Consider the following 25127-nt stretch of genomic DNA (forward strand, 5'->3'; position numbering starts at 1 on the left):
ACAGACATTAAAATCAATGTTAAATTTAAAGTGTAGTCAAAAAAATATATATATCAATAAATTAATATTCTGACATCGCTTCATGGTGTTTTTAGGCTTAAATTACATATTATGCAGTACTGTTTATGCAGTAACATTATGACAGGGTCTACACCTATTTTGACCTCTACCAGTGCAGCAGGCTTGTATTTTGAAACTGCGGCTGGCTTGACCGCAATGACAAATCCACATACGTCAATAGAGTCTCAGCCAATGAGAGCGCTATAAGGTTTTAAACCCCTGTTGCTGTTTAAGTTATTCAAACATTGTGTTCTCTGTCAGTTTCGTTCTCACAACTCAAGTGGTTCGGTTAGTAAACTGTGAATTAAAGTCTTATAATCCTTAAAGTCTTACTATTCTTAAGTGTAAAATCTGCTCGATGGGACCCAAAGACAGCGGTGAGTTTGTGCTTCTGGGGTTGATGTATTTGAGTTAGCCGCATGCTAGTTAGTTAAGCTACGTCATTGCTTACATGTTATGGCTGTGTATTCTAATGATGGAAATCATATTCAAAAGAACTGCAGTTGTAAAATGCAGTCTGTAAACCGTAATTTAGTATTAGACCCAGGGTGGGTAAGCTACAATAATTGATATACCGTTAAATATAAAACATGCTTGTGCTCATAAAAAGATAATCGGTTAAATTATTATAAATTGTTTAACATAACATTAGTGTCTAAGTGTATAACCAAAGACTGAAACAAGCAAACTTGAAAGACTTCTTCTTTTCTTGAAAGCTGAGTTCCTTAAAAACTCTCTTTGTCTAAGAGGCTGAACGGCGCGCTTTAGAGCGCCAAAGTTAACTTCAAAACTACACATAACCTAGAACCCTTAAGTAAATGATATCATGCTGTATGCTTGGTTTAGCATTTGTGTAGTAGGTGTGAGAGAATGTTTTTATTGCTGAAACACTGTGTTTACATTGTCTTATGTACTGTTTTTGTGTAGATTGGGTGGACGTGGCAAACAATGTTTTGTTGAAATGTCACATTAACCTGAGGCTGGAAAGGATGTCGGAGTGTGATGCAAATGTGTTTGTGGCTTTGTATGAGGCGATCCTGGGAGAGAAAGTACCAGGTATAAATGTTGCTTCAGCTCTATGCAAATATCTGTCCGAAAGGTTTTGTGTTTTTGCACTACAACAATAAGAATGAACAGATTTCAAAGTTGCCAGTATATTCTCATCTCTACTTTTAAGTTTATGCAATTGGTGGAAAAACTCACTGCAATGTAAATCGCAGCTTCTCTAAATCTAAAAGAAACCATGTATTACCTCTAAAGCAGTATTGAAGCAAACAAAAACCTAAGATTTCCTGGTTGCAGAAATGTGTATATGCTATTATAATGGACCAATTATGTTCAAGTTCTTACTGAAAAGTAATAATTTCCCTCCGTTAATTTAAGTGACTGTACTTATACTTGGGATCTGTAGTGTTTTCTTGCCAATTTCTTGGTCCGTCTTATTTCTGAAGCTATAGCTTAGAATGTGTTGGGATCACAAGGATTATGTTTACATGGACATCAGTAATTTAATTATTTATTTTAATTTAAATGAGACGGTATTATTTTCACATAAATGGCTTTTAGAATATTTCTTTCATGTTCCTGTTTCTGTGCCATGAGTGGCAGAGAAACGATGCTTTCAGTCGGCCATACCACAGCAGGCTTGTTAGTACAAAAGAGCAAGTACAAAATAGTGTTTCCACTCACCATTCACACATTGACTGTATCGTGGTGATTTTGATTCAACTCTTACCATGTGAGAAACAAACTCAATAAATTGTCTTAAAGAGTTTATTCTTTGTAAAGAAGGTCAGACAGCCATACAGAAACAGTTTGAGGCAGAGTGCGATCAAGCGGGAGGGCAGTCCTCCACTTTTATATCTTGATCACAGCTTTACTTTTGCACATCCTTTTTTTTAAAGCCACATTCTTTTGTTTGCTGTGTTTGCAAATAGTTGACCACTGCCGTGTTTGTTCTGGCTCAAAAAGCATCAAAATGTCCTACACGATGGTAATAGTGTGGTTACGTTGTGTACATGTTTATACTGCACTTTGATAATACGACTAAACTAGGAATACTCCACATCTTAATTCGATTTCTGTTTACTTTGAGTATTACTTTAGTCAGATTAAGCTAATCAAAAATCTCTGTTTACATGGTCTTAATTATGTTAAAATGTAACTACATATACAACATAGGACATTACGTATCAACGAAGGACAGAAATGGTGGTTATTAAATTAGCCAACATGCCAAAGGAGAAAGTTTAATTTTGATATAAACAATGTCAACAAATAATAATTTATCATCTAAATTCAATCTTAGTCATTCCATATGTTACTGAAACTGTATTAAAATGTAATGTGAGTACCCCACCTTTCTGCCGCAATACCATGATGCAGTGCAAACACTTTTTTTAAAATAGGTACTGGATTCAAAAAATCCATGTAAAGCAGTACTGAGCTTTATTACAAAAAACAAACAATCAAATCAAAGCACTGAACAGTATAAAATAAGAGGGTACAATGATAAATAGCGACGAGATTGAACAATTTGTTATTAAATTCAGAGGTGATCTCTATAATCAATTTGACAATAATCACTAGAGATTAAGTGTCCCCAATTTAGCAAGACAGAAGTGACAGCAGCAAGGAACCAAAAAAAAAAACATGGGAGAAACCAGGCTCATGTGTATATAACTAATATATTCATATGAATATTTTAGTTATATAAAGAAATATTAAGATAATTTAAAGACATGCATTCAAACCAAAACAAAAAGTAACGTTCCAAATGAATAAACAACAAACTTGTAAAACAAGAGAAACAATCATTACATTAAACATTTGGCTCGGACTTGCATGTATTTTTCCTTTCAGCCTTGTCGGCAAACATACTGCTGTTCTTTGTAATATAATTGTGATGAATGAGGGGTCTGAGATGTGCGGATCCATTCGCAGGGCTTTATTCATAGACATGTTTGAAACAGGCAGGGTCGAGAGACGCTATACTTTTTATTTAGAAATCAACCAGTATTTTATATATCAGTATTTCTTCTCTCTAACCTGTTTCTCAAGAGAGTACTTTCATTAACATATCACAACAACAATAAAAAAATAAGTTCACATAATCTCACTAATTTGTCCACATTTATTTTTAAGCAGACTTTAAGTTGATCATAGATCAAATTGATCCACCATGAGAAACAGCAAATATATTTGCCGTTTAATGCATTAGAGACGTTGTGTTTTGCTCAGTGCATAACTGATATGTCAGAAGTATATTTTTCATCTATAAATGTTAGAAAGTCCAAAAATCCGTTCTGCTGTCAGGAGTGGGCGAGGCTTAAGGCTGGGACACACCAAGCCGACTCCAATCAACTCACCAACCAACTCAGACGAAAAAGCTGCTCTCAAACATACCGTACAAACTACAGCCAATGGCAAACTAGACCTGCATGAGATGAGTTAGCTCTCTATATTAAAGCTATCAATGGTAAATATTTATCATTCAAACTGAGACACTTGAAAAGGATATATGAGAGAAACCTTCATCCAGTAGTGTTGGCCCCCTTCCTGAATTGTTTGATGATCTGAAACATTGACTTCAATGTTTCAGATCATCAAACAAATTCATACTCACATGGTCCTGTGTGAAAAAAGTGTTTGCTTCCCAACCGGTAAAACCTAACTGTGGTTTATCATACCTGAGTTCATTTAATATCTCTAGCCACACCCAAGCCTGATTACTGCCACACCTGATCGCAATGAAGAAATAACTCAAATAGGACCTGCCTGGCAAAGTGAAGTAGACCAAAAGATCCTCAAAAGCTGTTGAGTTTAAAACAAATGCTGCCTCACTTGTAACCTCAGGGGCAAACATAGCAACTATATCCTGCTTATATTTGCGTTCTTGTTGAAACTATGGGTGAAGGTACTCAAAACCCCGCCAGCAGGAAAATGATCCAAAACACATCAGCAAGTCCACCTCTGAATGGCTAAAGAAAAACAAAATGAAAACGTTGGAGCAGCCTAGTCAAAATCCTGACCTGAATCCTGTTGAGATGCTTTGGCATCACCTTAAAAAGGCGCTTGATTCTCAAACCCTCCAGTGTGGCTTAATTGCAACAATTCAGTTGGCCTACTTCTAATTAAATAAAAAGTAAAATAGCCTACAGAAAAACATATTAGATTGTTTGTGATTAAATAAAACTGTAATGTCATAAAATTAGTATGTTTTGATTTAAAGCTTAAATGAAGAAAAAATATCAAAAGATGACACTATATTAAATAATTATCTGTATACTAATTTATTCATTAATATATTGTTTCATTTTTCTTTTTTTGCCCATTTACAACTTTAGACCAGGGTTTACACATGACACTGCTATTGATATATAGTTTATTTCTAGTTGTTTTAAATGCTTCAATGTACTGTCAAAAAAATAAATACACACACACACATATGTATATTGTATGTTTTACTTTTTTTTTTTTTTTTTTTTATAACATTAACAAAACCATTTGGTGTTATCCACCCAACTGGACCTACACAGACTGAATCAGTCGACTGTTTGTGCCTCAGCTTGGTTATTACAGAGAGATTGTAACCTGTTTGTATCATGATTATCATTTGTTGGGTCTTTTCTTCCACAGATTATGTACCTGTTGAGCGTCAGGAAGATGACATCCACAATGTGCAGTCTGTTATTGATTCACTGGCCTTAGACTACCTTCAGATTAGTTTATCTCACATCACAGGTTGGTCATGTTTCCTTGCGTCAATCTCTCTTCACGTGGTCTCTTCATTGGAGAATGAATGATGCAAAGTTATGTAAAAAGTGTCTATTTTACTATTACAATTTTAAATATGCCTGTTGAGAGCAGTAAGAGTACATGGTATACAAACTTTCATTGACTAGCTCTTTTTACAGTTACGCTTCATGCACATAACACATGCTTTCTGTATGTAGGTGAGAATATAGTTAGAGGAGAAAAGGAATCTATCAGAAACCTGTTGGAGATTTTTGATGGTCTTTTGGACTACCTTGTAGAACAGCAGAGTGACGAGGATCCCCAACATAAAGGTGATTTAAATCTGTCTGATAGAACAACCTTCTGTTTGCCAGTGCTCATTATTTGAACAGAAATGACTGGTATTCCTTATTTATGGGCTGCTGCTGCTGATTAATAATTTTGTGTCATGTTGTCTTCATGCACACTTTCAGGGCTCGATGGAAAGACCAGTGTTGCCAATGCAACATTTCAGCCTCAAAAGCAAGACACGAACGAGACGCAGACCATTCAGTAAGTCTTACACACATAGATAATTGAGGGATTTACTTTCTGAACTTTCTGCTTTTCTAAAGAGAGCTTGGTCTACCACACAGACTCGCCTGAGATCTGTTGGAGCCATTATATAGAGTTGTAATTTTGTTTTTTGGCACTAGAGGGCTTTTTGTTTTTAGTGTATTTAAGTAGTATTGATAAGTGACCTGTGGCACAATGGAAGATCAGCCAAACTTTTTGACTGTGCTATGTTGAGCATACCGTGACCCATAACAGTTTTTCTTGAAATAAAAAAAAAGAAATTTGTATGAAGACTAAGTAAAGTTTATTTTTTATTGTTTGCAATATGATAAATGGACAATAAATTGATTGGCATATCGAAATTAATCCCAAAGGTGGGGATGTATTTTTATTTTTTTTTCAATAAATCGTCTGCATCCCCACACATTTATATCAAAACTTTTGCGTGTGTTAGAAAACATAAAGGTCTGCAGTTTATTTACTAATCATTTAAATACATGCAATGGTCATCAGCCAGCAACAACAAAACACTTTCTCAACCCATTGGAGACATGACATGCAGTGCAAAAGGGTCTCTCGCTGTCGTTGCTTGTAGTGTCTTTCTCTGACACTTTTACATGCTTTTACGCAGCCAACTATAGCACTCGGCTATAGTTGATCACATCATGTTTATTTCCTTTGTGTGTATTGGAACACAAAAAAAGGGAGAGGAAAAAGCAAATTTGACATTGTCACACAAAACTCCAAAAATGAGCTGGACAAAATTATTATTAATATACAAAATGTAATACTTGGTTGCACAATAAGTGAAATCAGCTGCTTCTTAAAACCATCAATAAGCTTCTTACACCTCTCTTCCGGATTTTTGGACCACTCTTGTGCTCTAGGTCTCTCATATCGGAAGGGTGCCTTTTCCCAACAGCAATTTTAAGATCCCTCCACAGGTATTCAATGGGATTTAGATCTGCACTTCAGAACTCTCCAGCGCTTTGTTGCCATCCATTTCTGGGTGCTTTTTGAAGTATGTTTGGGGTCATTGTCCTGCTGGAAGACCCAAGATCTCGGATGCAAACCCATCTTTCTAACACTGGGCACTACATTGTTACCCAAAATCCTTTGGTAATCCTCAGATTTCATGATGCCTTGCACACAGTCTCCACCATATTTGACTATAAGTACTGTGTTCTTTCCTTTTGTAGGCCTCATTCCATTTTCGGTAAACAGTAGAGTGATATGATTTACCAAAAAGCCCTATCTTGATCTCATCTGTTCACAAGTAGTTTGCCCAGAAGGATTTTGGCTTACTCAAGTACATTTTGGCAAACTGTAGTCTGGATTTTTTTTGTCTCTGTGTCCGCAGTGGGTAAATGTTGACGGATAGTTCACGCTGACACTGACTCAAGTCCTCAGACAGTTCTCTTCTCTTCTCTTTCTGTTGTCCATGCTTAGTGTGGCAAACACAGACACACATGGCAAAGTCAACTTCTCTCCTTTATATCTACTTTCAGGTGTGATTTTTATTTTGCCCATACCTGTTACTTGCCCCAAGTGAGTTTAAAGGAGCATCACATGCTTGAAACAATTTTATTTATCCACAATTTTGAAAGGTGGCAACCTTAATAATTTTGTCCAGCCAATTTTTACAGTTTTGTGACATTGTCAAATTTGCTTTTTATATGCTATAAAAAACGTTAATGCACTACTTTTCTGTGAGAAATACTTGATTTTCTGGAAAAAAAATATATAATAGTTCCATTCCTGGATTCTGATTGATCAACAGCTGTCTTTCATTCACGATGCAGCACGGCTATAACACTTTACATTGTGTATTACTGATCAACACTCAACCACTGTTAGCAACGTAAACAATCAATACAGCATAAATCTTTTGTATTATGTATTTTGGCAAAATTAAATGTCTTATTTATTTAATGAGTTATGATTGACACCTTCTGGCGTTATATTGCATCTTTCATCTATAATTTTGAGACTAGCCCTTCCCTGACTAATAAAAGCTTCTTATGCTGATATGTTGTGTGTGTGTTTGTGAGACAGCTTGCATGCATTCATTACCAATAATAGCTTAGTAGCCTTGCCCGCCCATACTGCAGTAGTGATTACATGTGGGTCAAATGTCCACTCATTTTACCTTTCCAACAAGCATCTTACTTTAAATTTTGGCTTGCCCTGAAAATTTGGTTTGCTTTTTGGCACTGCTCCAGATTTTTTCAGAGCTGTTAGAATCTGCAATCAAAACATGCACAAGTTTTAAAGCTTTGCTTTCTGCTTGTGCTTCTCTTGCAATAATTAGCAATTTCTCAACAGTTATGTCGTAGTCTGTAGATGTCGTAGTCTAAAACAGTGGAGATTGCCAGCAATGAGATTTGTATATTAAAGAATTATGTTTAATTAATTATCGATAAGGTATTGCAAATGTTATTGTTACTTGTTCATCATTGTATCAGTGTTGCATTTGCAAAAACAGCATGTTTGTCCTGTTACTATACAAACATGTCAGAAGTCAGTTCAACACTGCCTTTTGCGGTCTTTTCTACCCAATGATTACAAGGTTTAAATAGAAAGGAGGACATAAGAGTAAAGATGAAAGATTGACAAGGTTCATTCACACCTGGCATGATAACTATCAAGGTTATGATAAAGACATACTTCTAAAAGTTGTTCTTAGTATTAAATAACAGCAGAATCCACACCCCAACAAAGGCACAGAGAAAAATATGGTTGGAATCACTTCCAGATTAATTTTTTTTCCAGTTGACAAACAATACAAACACTGACAGCTACTCAGAATCCATCCTGCTATCACATGCTCAATTATTTAAAGAGTGCTTAGAATAAACAGACAATGTCGTTAGTGTGCAGGGTTGACCTTGTTGCTATGGATGATGTCAGCATGCTTACTGACTATGCACACAAAGATTGGCTGATAGGGAAAGGGTCTTTGTCAGAGATTTTTCAATGGAAATATTGTTGAGCAAAAAATATTAATTGCCACATTCAAATAAAGATTTTAAAATGCAGGATTGAAGTACAATCAGGATATAAAATACAAGCAATAAGTATTTTTTATATATCACTTTTAACAATACATATTGTCAAAACACCGAGCAGTATAACATGGTGAATAGAGTGTCAGTAATGACCAGATTAAACACTCACTTTTTTTCAGCTAAAGGCCTTTTATTGAAAGCAAAGACATTGTCTAGATCAGCTCAGTTTCAGTAGGATCTTTAATCAAATCAATGATAATCACTGGAAATGAATTTTCTCTAACTAAGCAAGCCAGAGGGACAGCGGCAAGGACCCAAAACTCCTTCTTTGACAGAATGGAGAAAAAAACAGTTGGGGAGCCAGTTCTCCTCTGGCCAGATGGAACCAATACTTAAATTCCAGTTCAATTTTGTGTCTGTGCATGTGTGATTCCCATGATCTGTCTCTGGAGCTTATCTAGGTGTTCTGGTCTCCGTTGATGATCAGGGCTGTGGTCAGCATCTCTTGGTACTGGTCCACCATCTGATCTGGTGTATGGACTGAGAAACAGAATAAGAACGAAACAGACTAACGTTAACATAGATGCCATTCTTTTTATGATGTACCTAGTACATTGTGTGTTATGGGGAGTGTTGTTTCCGCTTTCAAAAATCTCACTGTGTGAGAGAGTAAGAGAAGAGCAGGTATATGAATAAATGTGACAATGCAAGAGAGAACTCAATTTAGTGCGCTTTCTGAGCACAGACACTGAAGTATGTACATACACAGTACTTTTGAATGGTGAACAAGCTGAGAATTTTGCACAAAATGATGTTGAATTGTCTGTTTTGTCAACCATTTATGTAAACAGAGCCTATTTTGTCTTAAGTGAACATAAATGGTAGGGAGAACATGTATCAGTACATTGCATCCATGAATTCGGTCATGAATAGTAACCTAATTTAATTGCAATTGTCCAAATCACTGATGTTAGTCAAGTTAATCACTCACTGCTCTTGACTGAATCACTTAGTAGTCCTAAAGATTAATCTAAATGTATTTATATAAATTAATATTTCTGCTTGAAATAATGAATCATATGGTAAACAAGTTGTTGCATAAGAATGCATAATTAGCCTATATAACATTGGTATTTTATAAAAAAAAAAGAAAACCATGTTCTTGTTTTTATAAGTGGGTATATTTAACATAATGGCATGTTGTGTGTCACCACAGTTATATCATTGTCTATTAAAAAAACCCTTAATGTCAAACATAATGAATTTGGAAATTTTTGAAAAAAGTAGCTAAATAAAGCAGCAGACGATGCATTTACTGAACATAAATATTAATCAAAGTTATTAAAGTAAATGTTAAACTGTTATCGTTATTGTGAAACGGAAGCTTATTTTTATAGCAAAATTATATAACCAGGAGAGTCTCTTTTTACGCAGAAGACAAAAACTTTAATCAAGTAATGTTATTTTATATTAAAATGTTAATGTGCTGATGTTTTGATGTTCAAATACGAACTTCATTAAGACAAAAAGATACCATACCTAGACTATTATGATTCTGTTATGATAAGAGGTGCATTTCCCAAACGCAACTATGGTTGCAAGTTTTGTCGCTGCCAATATAGTGCAGTAGAAATAACCAGAAAGACCATAGTTAGCTTATGATGGCCCTGCCACAAAACCCCCATGCTGAATTTGTCCCCATCCACCCCCAAAATTCTATCAATTTAACACTTTGACTGGCTAGCACTAAGCCAGAAAAAGACAAGCTCAGGAGAAAAAAAGACTCTGAATGACGTGGAAATAATAAAGTGATACGTACAGATTATTTAACTATTGAATAATCACAAATCAAAAATTCAATAAATAAAATCAAATGTAATTTAATGTAGGCTACTCTTGGGGGGCCTAATTTCACTTAACCCCCGGCCCAAGGCTTATGTCAAGGTATGAGAGGCTGTGCTGTATCTTGAATAAATCACAGCTGAAAGGTGATTTTACGCATGATGCGAAACAGTATTGAAATTTTTTCTTTTAAAACAAGTTTGTTAAATGCAGTTCTTCCACAAAAAAATAGTCCCTGACAGCAACGTTAAATGTTCTAAACATGCCTTTTATCTAATGCAGCTTAAATAAAAACAGAATAGTAGAGAGTAGCTTATCATCCACTGCATCATTTTTTTAAACACCACATATGTGGTCACACATATATCTGCTCAACTCTCAGCATGACAAAATGTATAGAGTAATTTTCCCTCCACATGTTAGAAACTGCAAGCTTTCAAACAGCTTCGCACACTCATCCACATGAGAATCTTTTTAGATTGGGAAGGGAGTGGTCTCAAAATAAAGATGCAACATAACGGCAGCAGGGGTCACTCATTCTTCATTTTAAAAAATAACATTTAATTTTACTGACATATTTGAATAAAACACAGCTGCTGACTAATCAAAATCCAGAAATGGAACTAACCATTTTATAAAAAAAAGCATGTTACATCTCTTACATGTATGCTTTTCAAAAAAAAAAAAAAATATATATGCATATACACTTACAACCTTTCAATTAAGAGTAGAATAATTATGGCTGATAGTAATACATGCAAGTGTAAAACAAACTATTGAGTCATTAACCAAGGTTAGAGTTTAGAAGTCCTAAAGTTTGGATTGACACGCCCATTATTTTTAAGACTACTTATATGATGTTTTGTGAATATGGGCCCTGGTGCACACAGGAACTTGGTGGAAAATAAGACTGAACAGCTTTCTCAGTTTGCGTTCAGTGGATGGTCTTCAAAATGGCACCACAGTAATGCGGAGGAGACCTCAAGATCTATTTTGGGGTTTAGTAACCCTTTAAACTTAAATACTGTCATTCACTGCTGTCACTTAGTTAGTGTACTTAATTGAGATATTACAAAGGTGATTTTAGTATTTTGTGACCTATTTCTCTTTCCCTCAGACTTATCAATAGAGAAAGTTCATTGTCTTGGCAGAGGAATAGAGAGGCAGAGCAAGAACTACATAAGATGTCGGAGAAACTATCACGTCGTTTGGAGGAACTTGACCTGGTGAGTAACTCAATTTGTGGATGTATATTCTATATATTCTATTGATCTTGTTTTTTTTTTTTTTTTTTTTTTTTTTTTTCAAACACCAACGGTACAACTACAATATGCCATCCTTCTAATGGTTGGGTGCTAACAGCAAATTGATGAGTCATTCTGAAAGTAATGGGTATAGAACATTTTAGTTTAATATTTTAATATTTGTTTTGTTGTTTTAATTGAACATTTATATTTGCCAATAATATTGAATAAAACTATTTAAGTTGCTTGACATTATTAAATATACAAATATTTAAAATGTAGAAACAATTTTGAGTCTTTGAGGATAACATATAATGTAATTTTATATGTTTAGTGTTGTTTGAATAATAAAACAAACACTTATGAACTACGTGTAACACATTCTAATATAACCTGACATCAGCTCAGAAGCACCCATAGAATAATTTATCTTTTCTAATCTTTAGTAATCATATCAAGGGGTGGACTGAGACCAAATTTTAGCCTGGGAAATCTCACACTCATCCAGGCCATCTCATAATTCCACAACAAATTTTGAAAAAAGTTTAGTTGTTTGCTTGTTTCATTAATTTTCTTGTTCCTGTCACTTTTTCATCAATACATCATGTTGCAGAACAATCACCTCATTGTAATTTGCACATAATACAAATTTATTTCAGAAAAAGTTGTATTAGAACCATATGTTATTGTTTTATCTTGACAAAATGTCAAAATTAGTACAATGATAGCTACGTCTTGAATATATCTTTACAGAAAAATCTTAAAACTGAACATATTTTTGCATGTCCTAAGTAAAAGTAAACAAGGTATTATTATGACTATGATAAAAGTATGGTAACCATGTGCTGCTTTTTTGGATTGATTAACAATTTGTTTAACTATAGTTTTACTACAATTACCATGGTGAAACATAGTGTGGCAAACCCATTGCTAATTTGTGGTTACACTCTATTAAAAATAAGAGTTTTGGTTCCACAAAGAACCATTCAGTCAAAGATTCTTTAACAAACTATCTTTTATTATCTTTTTAATAATCTGAAGAACCTTACTTAGTCACAAAGAACTATTTCTAAAGTGGAAAGGTTCTTTTATGGAAGCATGTAGATAAAAAGGGTTCTTCTGGTATCATGAATGAAGCACTTTTATTTTTAGTATACTTCAACTATGATGTAGGATCTCAGACTGAATCAGACACTTTAAGATTCAATTGGAACATTGAAACATGAGGAGACGAAATTGAACAAAGAGGACCATGACAACAGGATCTTGTAAATTTAGGGACTAGCAGATCCAACAGACTCTGTCACAGGACAGCTTGCAACATTAACACAGAGAACACTTATTGATAATACCAACTCTGGAAGGAGATTGTCAAATAAGGGTCAAAGACACAGCACATCATGGTAGTAATCAGGATCACAAACTCTTGAGATGGGCCACCCCCCACTCAGAGCCAGACTGAAATACCTTAAGAGACCTTTTAGCATCTGGTCTTTATAGAACTGCTGTTATGTTTGCAAACTAGCACAGGAACTGTCTTTTTCATGTATATACAGGCTCTAAACAGAACTTAATTCACATATATGCATAACTGCATATTATATATAACCCGCACATTTAAGAATCATGTGCTAATCACTCATTGCGTATGTATCTTTAATAACTGGAATGGTTTGCAAGGCCATTGATGTGTGAATTTTAATCTTCTTGCTTAAAACATTTCTTCCAATCAATTCTTAATCATATGTATCTCATTCTAGTTATAGAAATCCTGTCCAAAATTATTCTCTGCAAGAGTAGGAAAATCATCAGACCATATGGCTGATGAGATAACAATTATTGATTAATTTATATGATTTGGCATGAGAAGTATCGCCACACCCAAGCTAGAAGGATATCTTTTGGTTAAAACACCTTTCTAGGATATGGCTAAAACTGAGTTAAAATAGCTTAAGACACAACTCAAATTATGCTCTTAGCATGCTTTTATTCACTTTGGCTCTTAGTATGCTTTTCAGCTATGCTTTTAGTCATGCTGTTCATTGCTTTTTTTGCATTGTTTTTGAGAGCCGTTTCAGCATGCGCCAGCTTGCATGTCTGCTGCTACAGAGCCACAATGAGAAGAAAACCCATCTATTCTCGTTACTTTTATTTTTTTTAGTTCTTTAGTTCTTTTCTTTCCGTGAGAGTTTGTGTTAAGTTTTGCCTGCCATGTCTCCAAGTCTCTGACTGCACTACATCAAAACTTCAACCAGAATGCAACTTGGCTTCTCTAGCCATGGACTTTCTTCAAGGACAACAAAAAAAGGGAATCTAAACGTAATGCAAGTACAAACCTCCAGATTCAGGATGAACTGGTGAATTTAATATAAATCTTAACCTCACGTCAAGTCACTTTTATTGTCATTTCTGCTACATGTGTAGACATACAGTGAAATGAGATGTTGTGTTTCACAGGACCATGATGCTACATACTGGTTAACATAAGTAACATACAACAGTACAGAGAAAACAAAACAGAGTTATACAACAGTTAACCAACATACAGTATAAATACTATACCTAGTTGACATACTATAATTACTGTACCTAGTTGAGTACACATACACAAATGAGACTGTACAAGACATTTACATAAATACTGTACATAAGATTGTGCAGAAGACATATTTGTGCATGAAATAGAGAAAAATGGGGAGCAGCACATGATTTTTGTAGAGCAATGCTCAGTAAACATTTTGTAGTGCAGTGCTAAAGTAGACAATGTTATCTTGTTGTAGACTTTATTTACAAACTCCCTACTACAACGTGTCTTGTGTGCATATAGTGGGATGAGTGCCTTACTACAGGTGGTCTGAGTACACAATTGCACATAGGAAAATTGTCAAAATTGAGTTGGGGGAGAGGGGGGCTAAGGTGTTCATGATTTCAGAGAAGGGTATAAGGAGATTGGAGTTAAGACCTCTTACAACCTGGGGAAAAAAGCTGTTGAGCATGATGGCAGGAGCTGGAAGAGGTTGTGGGAAGGATGGGTGGGTTCCTTCACAATGCTGGAGGCCTTTCATGCAAGAAAATGTCCAGGATGGAGGGGAGAAGGGCACCAATTATCTCTGAGGTAGTGTTCACTGTCTGTTGTAGAGTATTGCGGTCAGCAGCACTTCAGTTCCCATACCAGACAGTGATGCAGGTTTTTTTTTTTTTTTTTTTTTAAGTAATTGACTGCAACTGCTAACATTTGCTAGCAGTTTAATGCTTAACTAAGTAAACAAAGAGACAAAACTACAATTGTCTATTTACAGATGTTACTGACCTGCACTTTAAATCCCAAACAGGACCGTTTTGCCTCTCTGCTATACCTGGACACATCAATACAATCTTCAGTCTTGCATCCTTCTGGCGGATACACAGAGCGCTTGCAAGGCGAATCGCATTGCCAGACAAGACTAGACTTTTATTATTGAATCGCAAATTCGGAAATAAAACCTTTAGTACATTTGGCAGGCAGTAAAAACATTTATTCTATGTTTGTGATTTTGCTACAGTTTTGCTACATTATAATATATGTGATGTATGATTAAAGGAATATTTGCAAGCAAAAGGAACATGCAAGCGTAGTGAACCAACAAATGTTTGTCAACTAGATGCAGAAACCAAAAGCAATGCATCATTTGGATTAATAATATAACTATTATTTATCTATAAAAGAAAATTCTTTTAAACTGTAACTCGGTCTATTACTGTAAAAGAAAACAAGTTTTTTTTCTCATGTAAAAATGTTGAATTTTGCATTACAAAAGCTTTTTATAGATTTCAGGCTCTAGTATAAAATATATAGTGTAAAATATGTTAGTTAATTTGTCTTTGTGGTACAGATGTTGAAGCGTGCTCTAAGTGAAACTGGGCAGACGTGTGAACCAGGGAAGGAAGAGTGTCATCATAGCGACAGCATCATGGACTGTGTCATAAGTATGTCAAGTACATTCTCTCCCACCACTGCCAACAAGTGACGGTACACAATGCAAATAACAGACTTGTGTTTTCTATCCAGGTTCATGTCATTCCAGAGCTCATGAAAACTCATTGCCTCCCTTCCTTTCACCTGTACAGCACTCTATTCAGCAAGATGCTCTGACCAGAGACTCCTACAATACCAGTCACAGCCAACTACAGCACAGAAGCAGCCAGGTACATTCCACACACCAAAATGCATCTGCATACACTTAAGCATTAATAGCCTGATCATCTTGACTGTGTTTTTATTTTCTTTGTGCAGGAGCAAGCAGAAATTACCACTGAGAGACTCGGTGCTCAGAAAACAGTAATTGTTTTTGACTTGTTTTCATTTGTGGTGCAGTTTTTTTTTTTTTTTTTTTTTTTGTACTATTGTTTTTTTTCAAAATACAGTACTATGGAAAGCATTTGCTTTAAGATGGTAATTTAATTTTTCATCTTTTTTTCAGCTGTCCTTAAATGCAACAAGCTATGAATATATTTAACACCAATGAATAGAACAAGCTTATACTTGTCTACTGCTTTAAATTCTGCTTTAAATGCTTGAACTCTTTACAGCAGTGCAGATTCTGATTGGCTGCTAATGTTTATATTATTCATCAACTGAACAAAAAAAAATTGAGTTAATTTTGTTGTTTTTAGCCTTTATGGAGACAGCACAGATCAGAATTGACAGGAGGGAAGAGGGAGAGATAGAAAAAACGGGAAAGGTCCTTGAGTTGGGATTCAAACAATGGACACCCAAAGCACAACAGCACTATATGTTGCCGCACTTCCAAAAAATGTTTTAAAAATGATTCCAACAATATCTTTCTTTGTGCCTTTATTGTTATTTTTGTATTTGGACTCTGCTATTCTTTAATATTGAGAATGAGCCTCCCGACTGAGGCGATGAGCAACACTGCAACAAGTCTTGCATGGAGAGCCTTGTTTGGCAGAAAGAACGGCAGTCAGATCTCTCTATCCTCCCCCTCCTATTACGATTCAGCTTCTTTTTTTTTATACTGATATTGCTGAGTATCATTATCGTTTAAAGCAACTTGCTCATTTAAACAAAACTAAAGCTGAAAACCTTAAACATACCTCTACAAATCTAGTTATCGCTACTGTTTTATGATATTACTGTTTTATGTGTCTGCGTAGGAGATTGAATACCACCAAGCTTTGTGTAGAGAAGCTCCTTCTGTTCACCGATACTACACCAAGTCATCTTGTTCTCGATCTTCTGGAACTAAATTACAACAGACAGCCAGAGGAGATACATATTCCAGTAAGACAGCAACCAGTTGCAAAGCACACGCACATAGACAAACTGGCATATTTTGCAAACTGACACGTGACAGGGGAACTTATTATTATATGTATAGGGAATTTTGACAATCAGTGTTTCCCAGCTGATCAGTTGAATTGCCATAAGTAACAACTATTAAACATTATATAGTAATACCTAATAGTAATATACAAAATACAGTGAAAACACTATTTATTAGTGCATTAACACTAAACAATTTGTAAGCACGAACATTTTTTCAAAACATTTTTCTTTAAATACAAATTGAAATTCATATTTCTATCGAACCGCAAGCTCAGGCTATCTAGGACTTCTGCTGTATAATGTCATGCTTGAAGTTCATAAATAAAGGATAGACTACAAGTTATGGAGCAGTTTCACTGGTCTATGCAATTATGTTGAGCAGACCAGAATATTGTCACTTAAAGCTGTTTTAGGACCACAAGCAGCTGCCGGCATGACTGAAAAGTAGCATTAAATTCATTTTAAACAGCCTTTGGCTGAAAGGTGGTAGTCCTTCCTCTTTACAAGGACCCATAGTGCCTACCTCACACAGGCGCTAGCCCTCTCATAGACAGACAGGATCATGGCTATCTTTAGTAGATGCTTTATCAACCAGCTGTAGACTGTATATGTATAAAATACATATTGTGTATATATAAAACGTCTTTAATATATACAACAGGAATTAAAATATATATACAGTGGCAAGAAAAAGTATGTGAACCTTTTGGAATTTCATGGTTTTCTGAATAAATTTGTCATAAAATTTTATCTGATCTTCATCTAATTCATTGGTATTGACAAACACAATGTGTCTAAAAGTAATAACACAAAAAAATTCTGATCTTGTCTTTATTGAACACAATCATTCAACATTCAAAATGGCAGTGGAAAAAGTAAGTGAAACCTTGAGTTAATGACCTCAAAACAGCTAATTGAACACACCTGGAGTCTTGTTAAGATAATAAGTTTGGAGGTGTGGACTACAGCTACTTTGACTGATAAAAACCCCTCAAACCTTTGGAGTTTGCTCTGCACAAGAAGAACATGATTATGTGAGCCATGCCTCGCCAAAAAGAGCTTTCAGAGGACCTACGATCAAGAATTGTTGATTTACATGAAGCTGGCAAGGGTTACAAAGTTATTTCAAAGACTTTAGAAATTCACCAGTCTACAGTTAGGCAAACAATCTACAAATGGAGACAATTTGGGACTGTTGCTACTCTACCTAGAAGTGGGCGCCCCGTCAAAATGACACCAAGAGCACAACGAACACTCATCAATGAGGTAAAGAAACAACCCCGAATGACAGCCAAAGGTTTGCAGGCATCATTGGAACTTGCTAACATATCTGTTCATGAGTCTACATTACATAAAACACTGAACAAGCAGGGTATCCACGGCAGGACACCGCTGCTTACTAAAAAGAACATTGCTGCATGCCTTAAGTTTACAAAAGAGCACATTGACACTCCACAGCGGTATTGGCAAAATGTTTTGTGGACTGATGAAACTAAGATTGAACTATTTGGAAAAAACACACAGCACTACATCTGGCGTAGAAAGGGCATGGCATATCGTCATGAAAACATCATCCCATCTGTAAAGTATGGTGGAGAAAGCATCATGATTTGGGCCTGCTTTGCTGCATCAGGGCCTGGCCAGCTTGCAATCATTGAGGGGAAGAGGAATTCCCAAGTATATCAGACAATTCTTCAGGATAATGTGAGAATGTCTGTACATCAGCTGAAACTGTGTAGAAAGTGGGTGATGCAACAGGACAACGACCCAAAACACCGGAGCAAGTCCACAACAGAATGGCTTCAGAAAAACAAAATCTGCCTTTTGGAGTGGCCAAGTCAGAGCCCAGACCTCAACCCAATAGAGATGCTATGGATTGACTTGAAGAGGGCCATACACATGAGACGTCCAAAGAATATGACAGAGCTAAAGCAGTTCTGCCAGGAAGAATGGCCTAAAATTCCTCCTCTGCGATGTGCAGGTCTGATCCACAGCTACAGGAAGCGTTTGGTTGAGGTTATTGCTGCCAGGGGGGGTCAACCAGTTATTAATTCTAACGTTTCACTTACTTTTTCCACTGCCATTTTGAATGTTGAATGATTGTGTTCAATAAAGACAAGAAAGATCAGACTTTTTGTGTTATTACTTTTAGACACATTGTGTTTGTCAATACCAATGAATTAGATGAAGATCAGATAAAATTTTATGACAAATTTATTCAGAAAACCATGAAATTCCAAAAGGTTCACATACTTTTTCTTGCCACTGTATATCATCATATAAAATCAAATATGATCTTCTAATATTTGTAGTTCTTAATTATGGTGTTTAGCTTTAGCACTTGCATAGCTAATAATTTCTCCCCTTATGTAAGCCTTAAGTGCTTCCCATCTGATACTTGCTGTAGTTTCATCTGTATTTAGTTACAATACAACTCTCCACAAATATAATAAATGCTGGGTCCTGTAACAAATAAGTTTGTAGCCACCATTTAGGACAATGCTTGAATCTGCCTAAATGAATCTCCATAGATACTGCTGTATGGTCACTAATTACTATACTACTGTACCAGCAATCTTTTACATTAGACAATAAGTCTGCAGATATTATAAAATAATCAATTTGTGAGTGAGTTTTATATGAGCTTGAATAACAAGAATATTTTAATTAATATTTTCCTAGTTTGTATATGAGTTGTAGCTATTTGAGTGGATCTGTCCAATATTGGGTCGAGGGTACAGTTAAAATCACCTCCAATTATATTAAATCCCTCCAAATCAGAAACAGTTCAAAATAATTTCACAAAAAATGATGGGCTGTCTTAATTGGGACTATAAATCAGATTTTTCTTTGTTGTATAATATAATGAAGAAATTAATATATAATGAAATGTAACAATTTGCTTCAAAAATGTCTTGTACATTTTACCTAGTGAGAGTGAAAGACTACAATCTTCTTCCCATTCTGCTGGAGGAGCTACCACAATTGCAGCTCTCTCCTCATACTGTGTCCAGTTTATGGAAACAACAGCTCCGACAGATTGACCAGCTCAGCTCCACCCAAAACCAAAATAGACAGACTCAGTCTAAACTTCTAAAACAAGTGAGACATCACACACACACACACACACACACACACATAGACAGCGAGAGAGAGACACTGTTTTTATGGTCCATATGCTGCTAAATGTAAACTTTTTATTAAACCATTTACATTACATTTACGTAATATTATGAGCATATTGTCAGAATGTCAAGAGCTGCCATCTGCCAGAGCTCTTAACATTTGCTGATACACATATATTGACATGCTGTTGTAGTAAGTAATATATATTGTATAGTCATATGTTGTTATAATAAGCAATAAATCTGGAGAAAGGTTACAGATTTATTTTTACCAAATTGTTACGTGTTGGCTCAATACTGATCAGTGTGCACAAGTTCTTTGTGTTTCAGCACTGAATGGGTTCACTTTGTTTATATTTTTAGCTAGAAGAAGCTCGTAAAAGACATGGCATGTTGGTGCAGATAATCCAGAAAGAAAAAGAACACAACCGTCGCCTGGTAAGGGCATACTTATAATACACAGAAAACATAGACTAAATCACACAAAATTAAAAGCAACTTAGAATCTTATGTCTGTATATTTTTCAGAGAGAGTTCAGGCAGCGGATCCAACAGCAGAAGTTGGCTCAAAATAAGCTTAAAGAACAGAGGCGACAGGTTGCTTGTGCTAAAAAATATTACAGCATCTTTCATGCTCAGCTACGTGCTAGACTGATGCAAACAAAGACACAAGAAGACCAAGTAAGTGCTGAATTTTCAATTAATTAATTAATTAATGTTGTGACTCTATATATCCATTCCAATAGTTAAATGCAAATTCATGATATTAGGAATTCAATTTCAACTAGTAAAAAATATATTTCCTGATATCTGTAATTGTGTTTTCACTAGTTAAATGTCACTGTAGGATGCCATTCCAATTTAATGAGTACAGTTCTTATTAGTTAAAGCCCTTATTTTTTATATAAGAACTCATGTGGGTACTGGTGCAAATGTCTATTCTTGATATCCGCTAGTAAAAATTTTGATAGCATAAAATTCATAGCTTTTGTCATTTATGTCAATATCAAACTAATACAAGCCTAAAAAGAAAAAAAACTCATACTCTGTGAAGATAAATAAACAGTCAGTGATGAAATAAGGTAAGAAAATAATTGCAAGCAATATGACAAAACACTATAATTAATTCATTTACAGTGTAAAGTGTTTTTTATTAGTCTTCACTATGTTAATTATATGCATATATTTTAGATGGAAACAGATTGTGCACGCATATAGCTCTGTAAACAATATCTTAGAATCATTTTACAGCAATTGTTTCAATGGCTTGTAAGCAATTGTTTTAAAATTGCAGAGCTTAGAAATGTGTAAAAAAATGTTTGAATATTTAGGGAAAGTCCATTTCTTTCAATGATCTATTTCAAAAAGTGAAACGTGTATGTTATATTAGTTCACTACACACAAAACATAATATTTCAAGCCTTTATTTGTTTAAATTTGAATGATTTATGGATTAAAGATAAAAAAAATACAAATCCAGTATTTGAGACTTTTCCTCCTTATGGAGGGTGTCAATGAAGGTCTTCTGCGCAACTGTCAAGTCAGCAGCCTTGAAATTGTCTCTGTTTGGCTTTGTAGGTTTCACAATCATGGGGTAGACTGCTGACTTGACGGTTGTGAAGAAGACCTTTATTGACATCCTCCATAAGGAGGAAAAGTCTCAAAAGGCAATTACAAAAGTCGATCAATCAGTGTAGTGACAGAGTGTTAAGAGGAAGGGAGTATTGTGGCCGGAAAAAGGTGCACAAATGACAGGGATCTGGGGGAGCTTCATAAGGAGTGGACTGAAGCTGGTATCAGTGCATCAAGAACCACCACATACAGACGTCAGCATGACATGGGCTACATCTGTAGAATTCCATGCATCAAGCCATCAGAAGCGTCTTTGCTGGGCTACGGAAAAAAAGTACTGGTCTGTTGCCCCAAGTCCAGTTTTCAGATTAAAGCAAATTAAGCATCTTGGGCTACCATAACATTTCATCTGTGTCAAAGACTGATCACCTCCATGCCACACCACCTTGATGCTGTAGTGCAAAATGATAAAACATAAAACAGTACATTAACACACTTTTTTTTTTTCAGCATGTTTCACTTTTTCTATTGACTTTCCCTCAATATTCAAATTTTTTGGCATGTACTTGTACACATCTCTTTTTATTTTATTAATTTTTTTCGCAGTTCATGATGAAATGAGAAGGCTAAATTATTCAAACACTGGCTACGAACATCTCACTGTCGCTGGCCACAATAAAATGTGTACCCCTAGATGAAATCCTGCAGGCTCCCCTGCCGCTGAACGCACCTCTTTAAATGGTTTAAATGGCATGTGAAGCTGTAACACACGGTCAGTGATATGTTTTCAAAATCTCCGGCGATGTAACAGTAAAGCACAATGTTACCCGTCTGAAACTTTTTAATGTGAATATTTAGTGAGCTACAAAGTTTCGTTAATAAAAGAAACAATTGCTTAGCCGTCAAATGTTACATTCCGACCATGCTTTTGCATTTATGCCAATTTGAGTGAATCCATTTTAATCAAGCCATAAGGGGCTTTGTGTTCTGTTTTGCTGGATGGTAACAATAATATTCAATATTTATTGTATAATATTATAGCCGTGTTTTTCAAATGAGTCACACGTACCCTAAAATTAAACTTGGCTTTAATCAATTTGCATTTCTTATCGTCAATTAATTATTCATTAATTAATTGTTCACATCCCTAGTTTAGAGAGCTTAATTGATTATAAAGGAATATGGTGAGATTGTGATCGAGTGACAGCTTTTTCGTGATTTACATGGAAGCACCATTTCCTCGCTTTCTATACTATATTTAAGAAAAGTGTTTATTTTTAATTTTTTTTACATGCTGCTAACAGGACCTAAATACAGGATTCACTTTTGAAATAGCTTGTTTTCATTCAGGGTATAGCCGCCTATACACTACATGATTTTTGCCCCAATTTACCTTAGATTTTAAGTTTGAACAAGTTGACGATTGTTGATGAAAGTGAGAGCCAGTTTGCAGATTAAAGCTGACAGATTACACAGAAAATTGGTTAGTGTATGATAGTCACAGATACACTAATATTTTTAGCTCCAGACTTCTATCCAGTCAGAGGTTATCAGACATTTTTCCATATTTTCAGCCGATTTTAGAGCACATTTGTATTCATGTCACGCATCTCTTAGCAACAAGGCACACGTTTCTGCATCAGTTTGTATTCTAGCATTAAGTTGCTTAGCCTTTCCAAAATTCAATTTTATTTATGCCTTTCTTTTGTTTTAGCACCTAATATCTTATCTGTCGTAGTGAACTTCACTTTTGCCAACCTGGGGGCTCTAACTTGTAGAACCTTTTCTTGATCATTAACACAAGAAGACACAAGTGTAATAAAATAGATTTTATTAACAAAAGAGAGACAAAGGTAATCAACAACTAATGGCAACATCCAACATAATTACTTGCGTTTTATACATCTTACGCACGATTGCTTTGTCAGAGCTACGCTATCTGGAAGGATAAAATGTTGCTACTTACAAAAAGAAATTAGGTGAATAACCTTATTTTGCATCTAACAAATACCTGAAAGTCCGGTGGTAGTGACTTCATCCAATGGGTTGTGCTAGTAACAATGCGGTGGGGAAAGGAGCAGGAATACATTTTTACAGCCCCGAACATAAGGAGATGCTGATCTCCTGGAGCACCAAAGGTTCCTTAAACCTGGAACACACAGATAAGGCCCTGGAGTCGGTGCAGAAGGTAATTGCCTGGAACATGCAAGCAAAGGTGCCTTTAAGATTTGCTCCGTAAATTTTAACCTTGCTGCTGATTTCTGTACGTCTTCTGCCTCCCTGGGCTTGAGACTCAGAACTTGGTTGATCAGCTTTGACTCAGGACGTGCTTGTATCTGTTGCTGCCGTAAAGTTGGAGACCCATGTACCCATGTACTGGATGCTCTGTTAGTGTCTCACACTTGCAGGCCCAAGCTTAGAACCTGGATGATCTGTGTTTGGCCTGCTCATCCTGCCAGAAACAAAGTTAGAAAACTTTCACAAAAGTTTTACCGATGCATTTCTTACTTAACAAATCACAACCAGAATACATTTGGCAATGTTACGAACACATGAAAACATGATGGAAGTAGATTGAACTGTCATACATGCATTAATTTGTTCGTTAACAACTGAGTTTGTGTAAGATGTTGCACTCCACGCCATTGTCACTAATCTGAATGAAGGCGCACCAGTTCCCCAGCTACCTAATTCTACCTAAGTCATTCTATTAATTGCTGCTAACGCACCAATGCTTTAGTGAAATGATGAATTCTATCGCCCACACTGGGGAAAGAGGCTGCCTTGATGGGATTCTTGTGTCTGGAGTCTCCTGCCCACATTCTCCACCAATGTAGCACTCCACTATGGGGAAAAAAAGGAGAACAGTCATAAAATGCAGTGAAGCACCACCCTGGTAGGTGTCTTTATTATCTTCAAGCAGTGCAAATTTAGGTGCAGTCAAACTTAAAACTCTGTGCGTGGTGTAAGTGAGGTGTTCTGTGATGAGTAGAATAGTTTTTCCTTGTTCAGTGATGATAGGGGATAAACCTAAGACACATTAACTAAGACATTAAACACACGCATTCACACATCAGAGTTACCGGAAGAAACTGAGAAAAGAATGAGTTCAAGAGAATGAAAATGTAAAATCCCAAGTTTACATAAATGTGCAATTGTATAGATCTGAAAAATCATCAATCACTTGATTAACCCTCACATTAAGTTATTCAGTGTGGTTTAACAGTGATTAGCACATGATGGTTAATGTGTGGGTTACATCAATCAGTCAATCACTTTATGGTGCTTTTAACAACACTGATTGCATCAAAGCACTGATCAGTATGAAATAAGAGAGCAGAGTGATAGTAATGTATTAATGTAGAGACAGTCTCTGTAATTAAATCAACACTACAGTGGCAAGGAACAAAAAAACCCATCATTGACAGAATGAAGAAAGAAAAAACCTTGGGAGATACCAGGCTTGGTTGAGGCCAGTTCTCTGACTGGACACCCAGCACTTCATTACCGGTTCAATTTTAAGCACAGGATTGTGCAAAGGATCTGTGTGTGTGTATGTGCGTCTGGTCCGTATGTGCGTTATCAGTGATGTCCGACTGGCAATGAACATCATTTTGCCCAATTTGAAAAGCAATCTTACTGAATTTACATTTAGCAT

At 35.7% G+C, this 25127-nt stretch overlaps 1 protein-coding gene across 3 annotated transcripts in view; it reads left to right on the forward strand.

The window, feature by feature from the left end:
- Positions 1–265: 265 nt before the first annotated feature.
- The window catches only part of LOC122346991 (centrosomal protein of 95 kDa-like), a 33636-nt gene continuing 8774 nt past the window's right edge, over positions 266–25127 (forward strand). For all 3 annotated transcript variants that reach the window (XM_043241942.1, XM_043241943.1, XM_043241944.1), the window contains exons 1-13: positions 266–437; positions 988–1116; positions 4699–4803; positions 5016–5129; positions 5271–5349; positions 11320–11428; positions 15319–15412; positions 15495–15631; positions 15720–15764; positions 16601–16727; positions 19705–19874; positions 20261–20335; positions 20426–20578. In XM_043241942.1, coding sequence (XP_043097877.1) covers positions 419–437; positions 988–1116; positions 4699–4803; positions 5016–5129; positions 5271–5349; positions 11320–11428; positions 15319–15412; positions 15495–15631; positions 15720–15764; positions 16601–16727; positions 19705–19874; positions 20261–20335; positions 20426–20578 — 1356 coding nt within the window. In that variant the 5' untranslated portion in view covers positions 266–418. The remainder of the gene's footprint in view (positions 438–987; positions 1117–4698; positions 4804–5015; positions 5130–5270; positions 5350–11319; positions 11429–15318; positions 15413–15494; positions 15632–15719; positions 15765–16600; positions 16728–19704; positions 19875–20260; positions 20336–20425; positions 20579–25127) is intronic.

The sequence above is a fragment of the Puntigrus tetrazona genome, chromosome 6 (genome assembly GCF_018831695.1).
Source record: "Puntigrus tetrazona isolate hp1 chromosome 6, ASM1883169v1, whole genome shotgun sequence".
NCBI classification, from domain to species: Eukaryota; Metazoa; Chordata; class Actinopteri; order Cypriniformes; family Cyprinidae; genus Puntigrus; species Puntigrus tetrazona.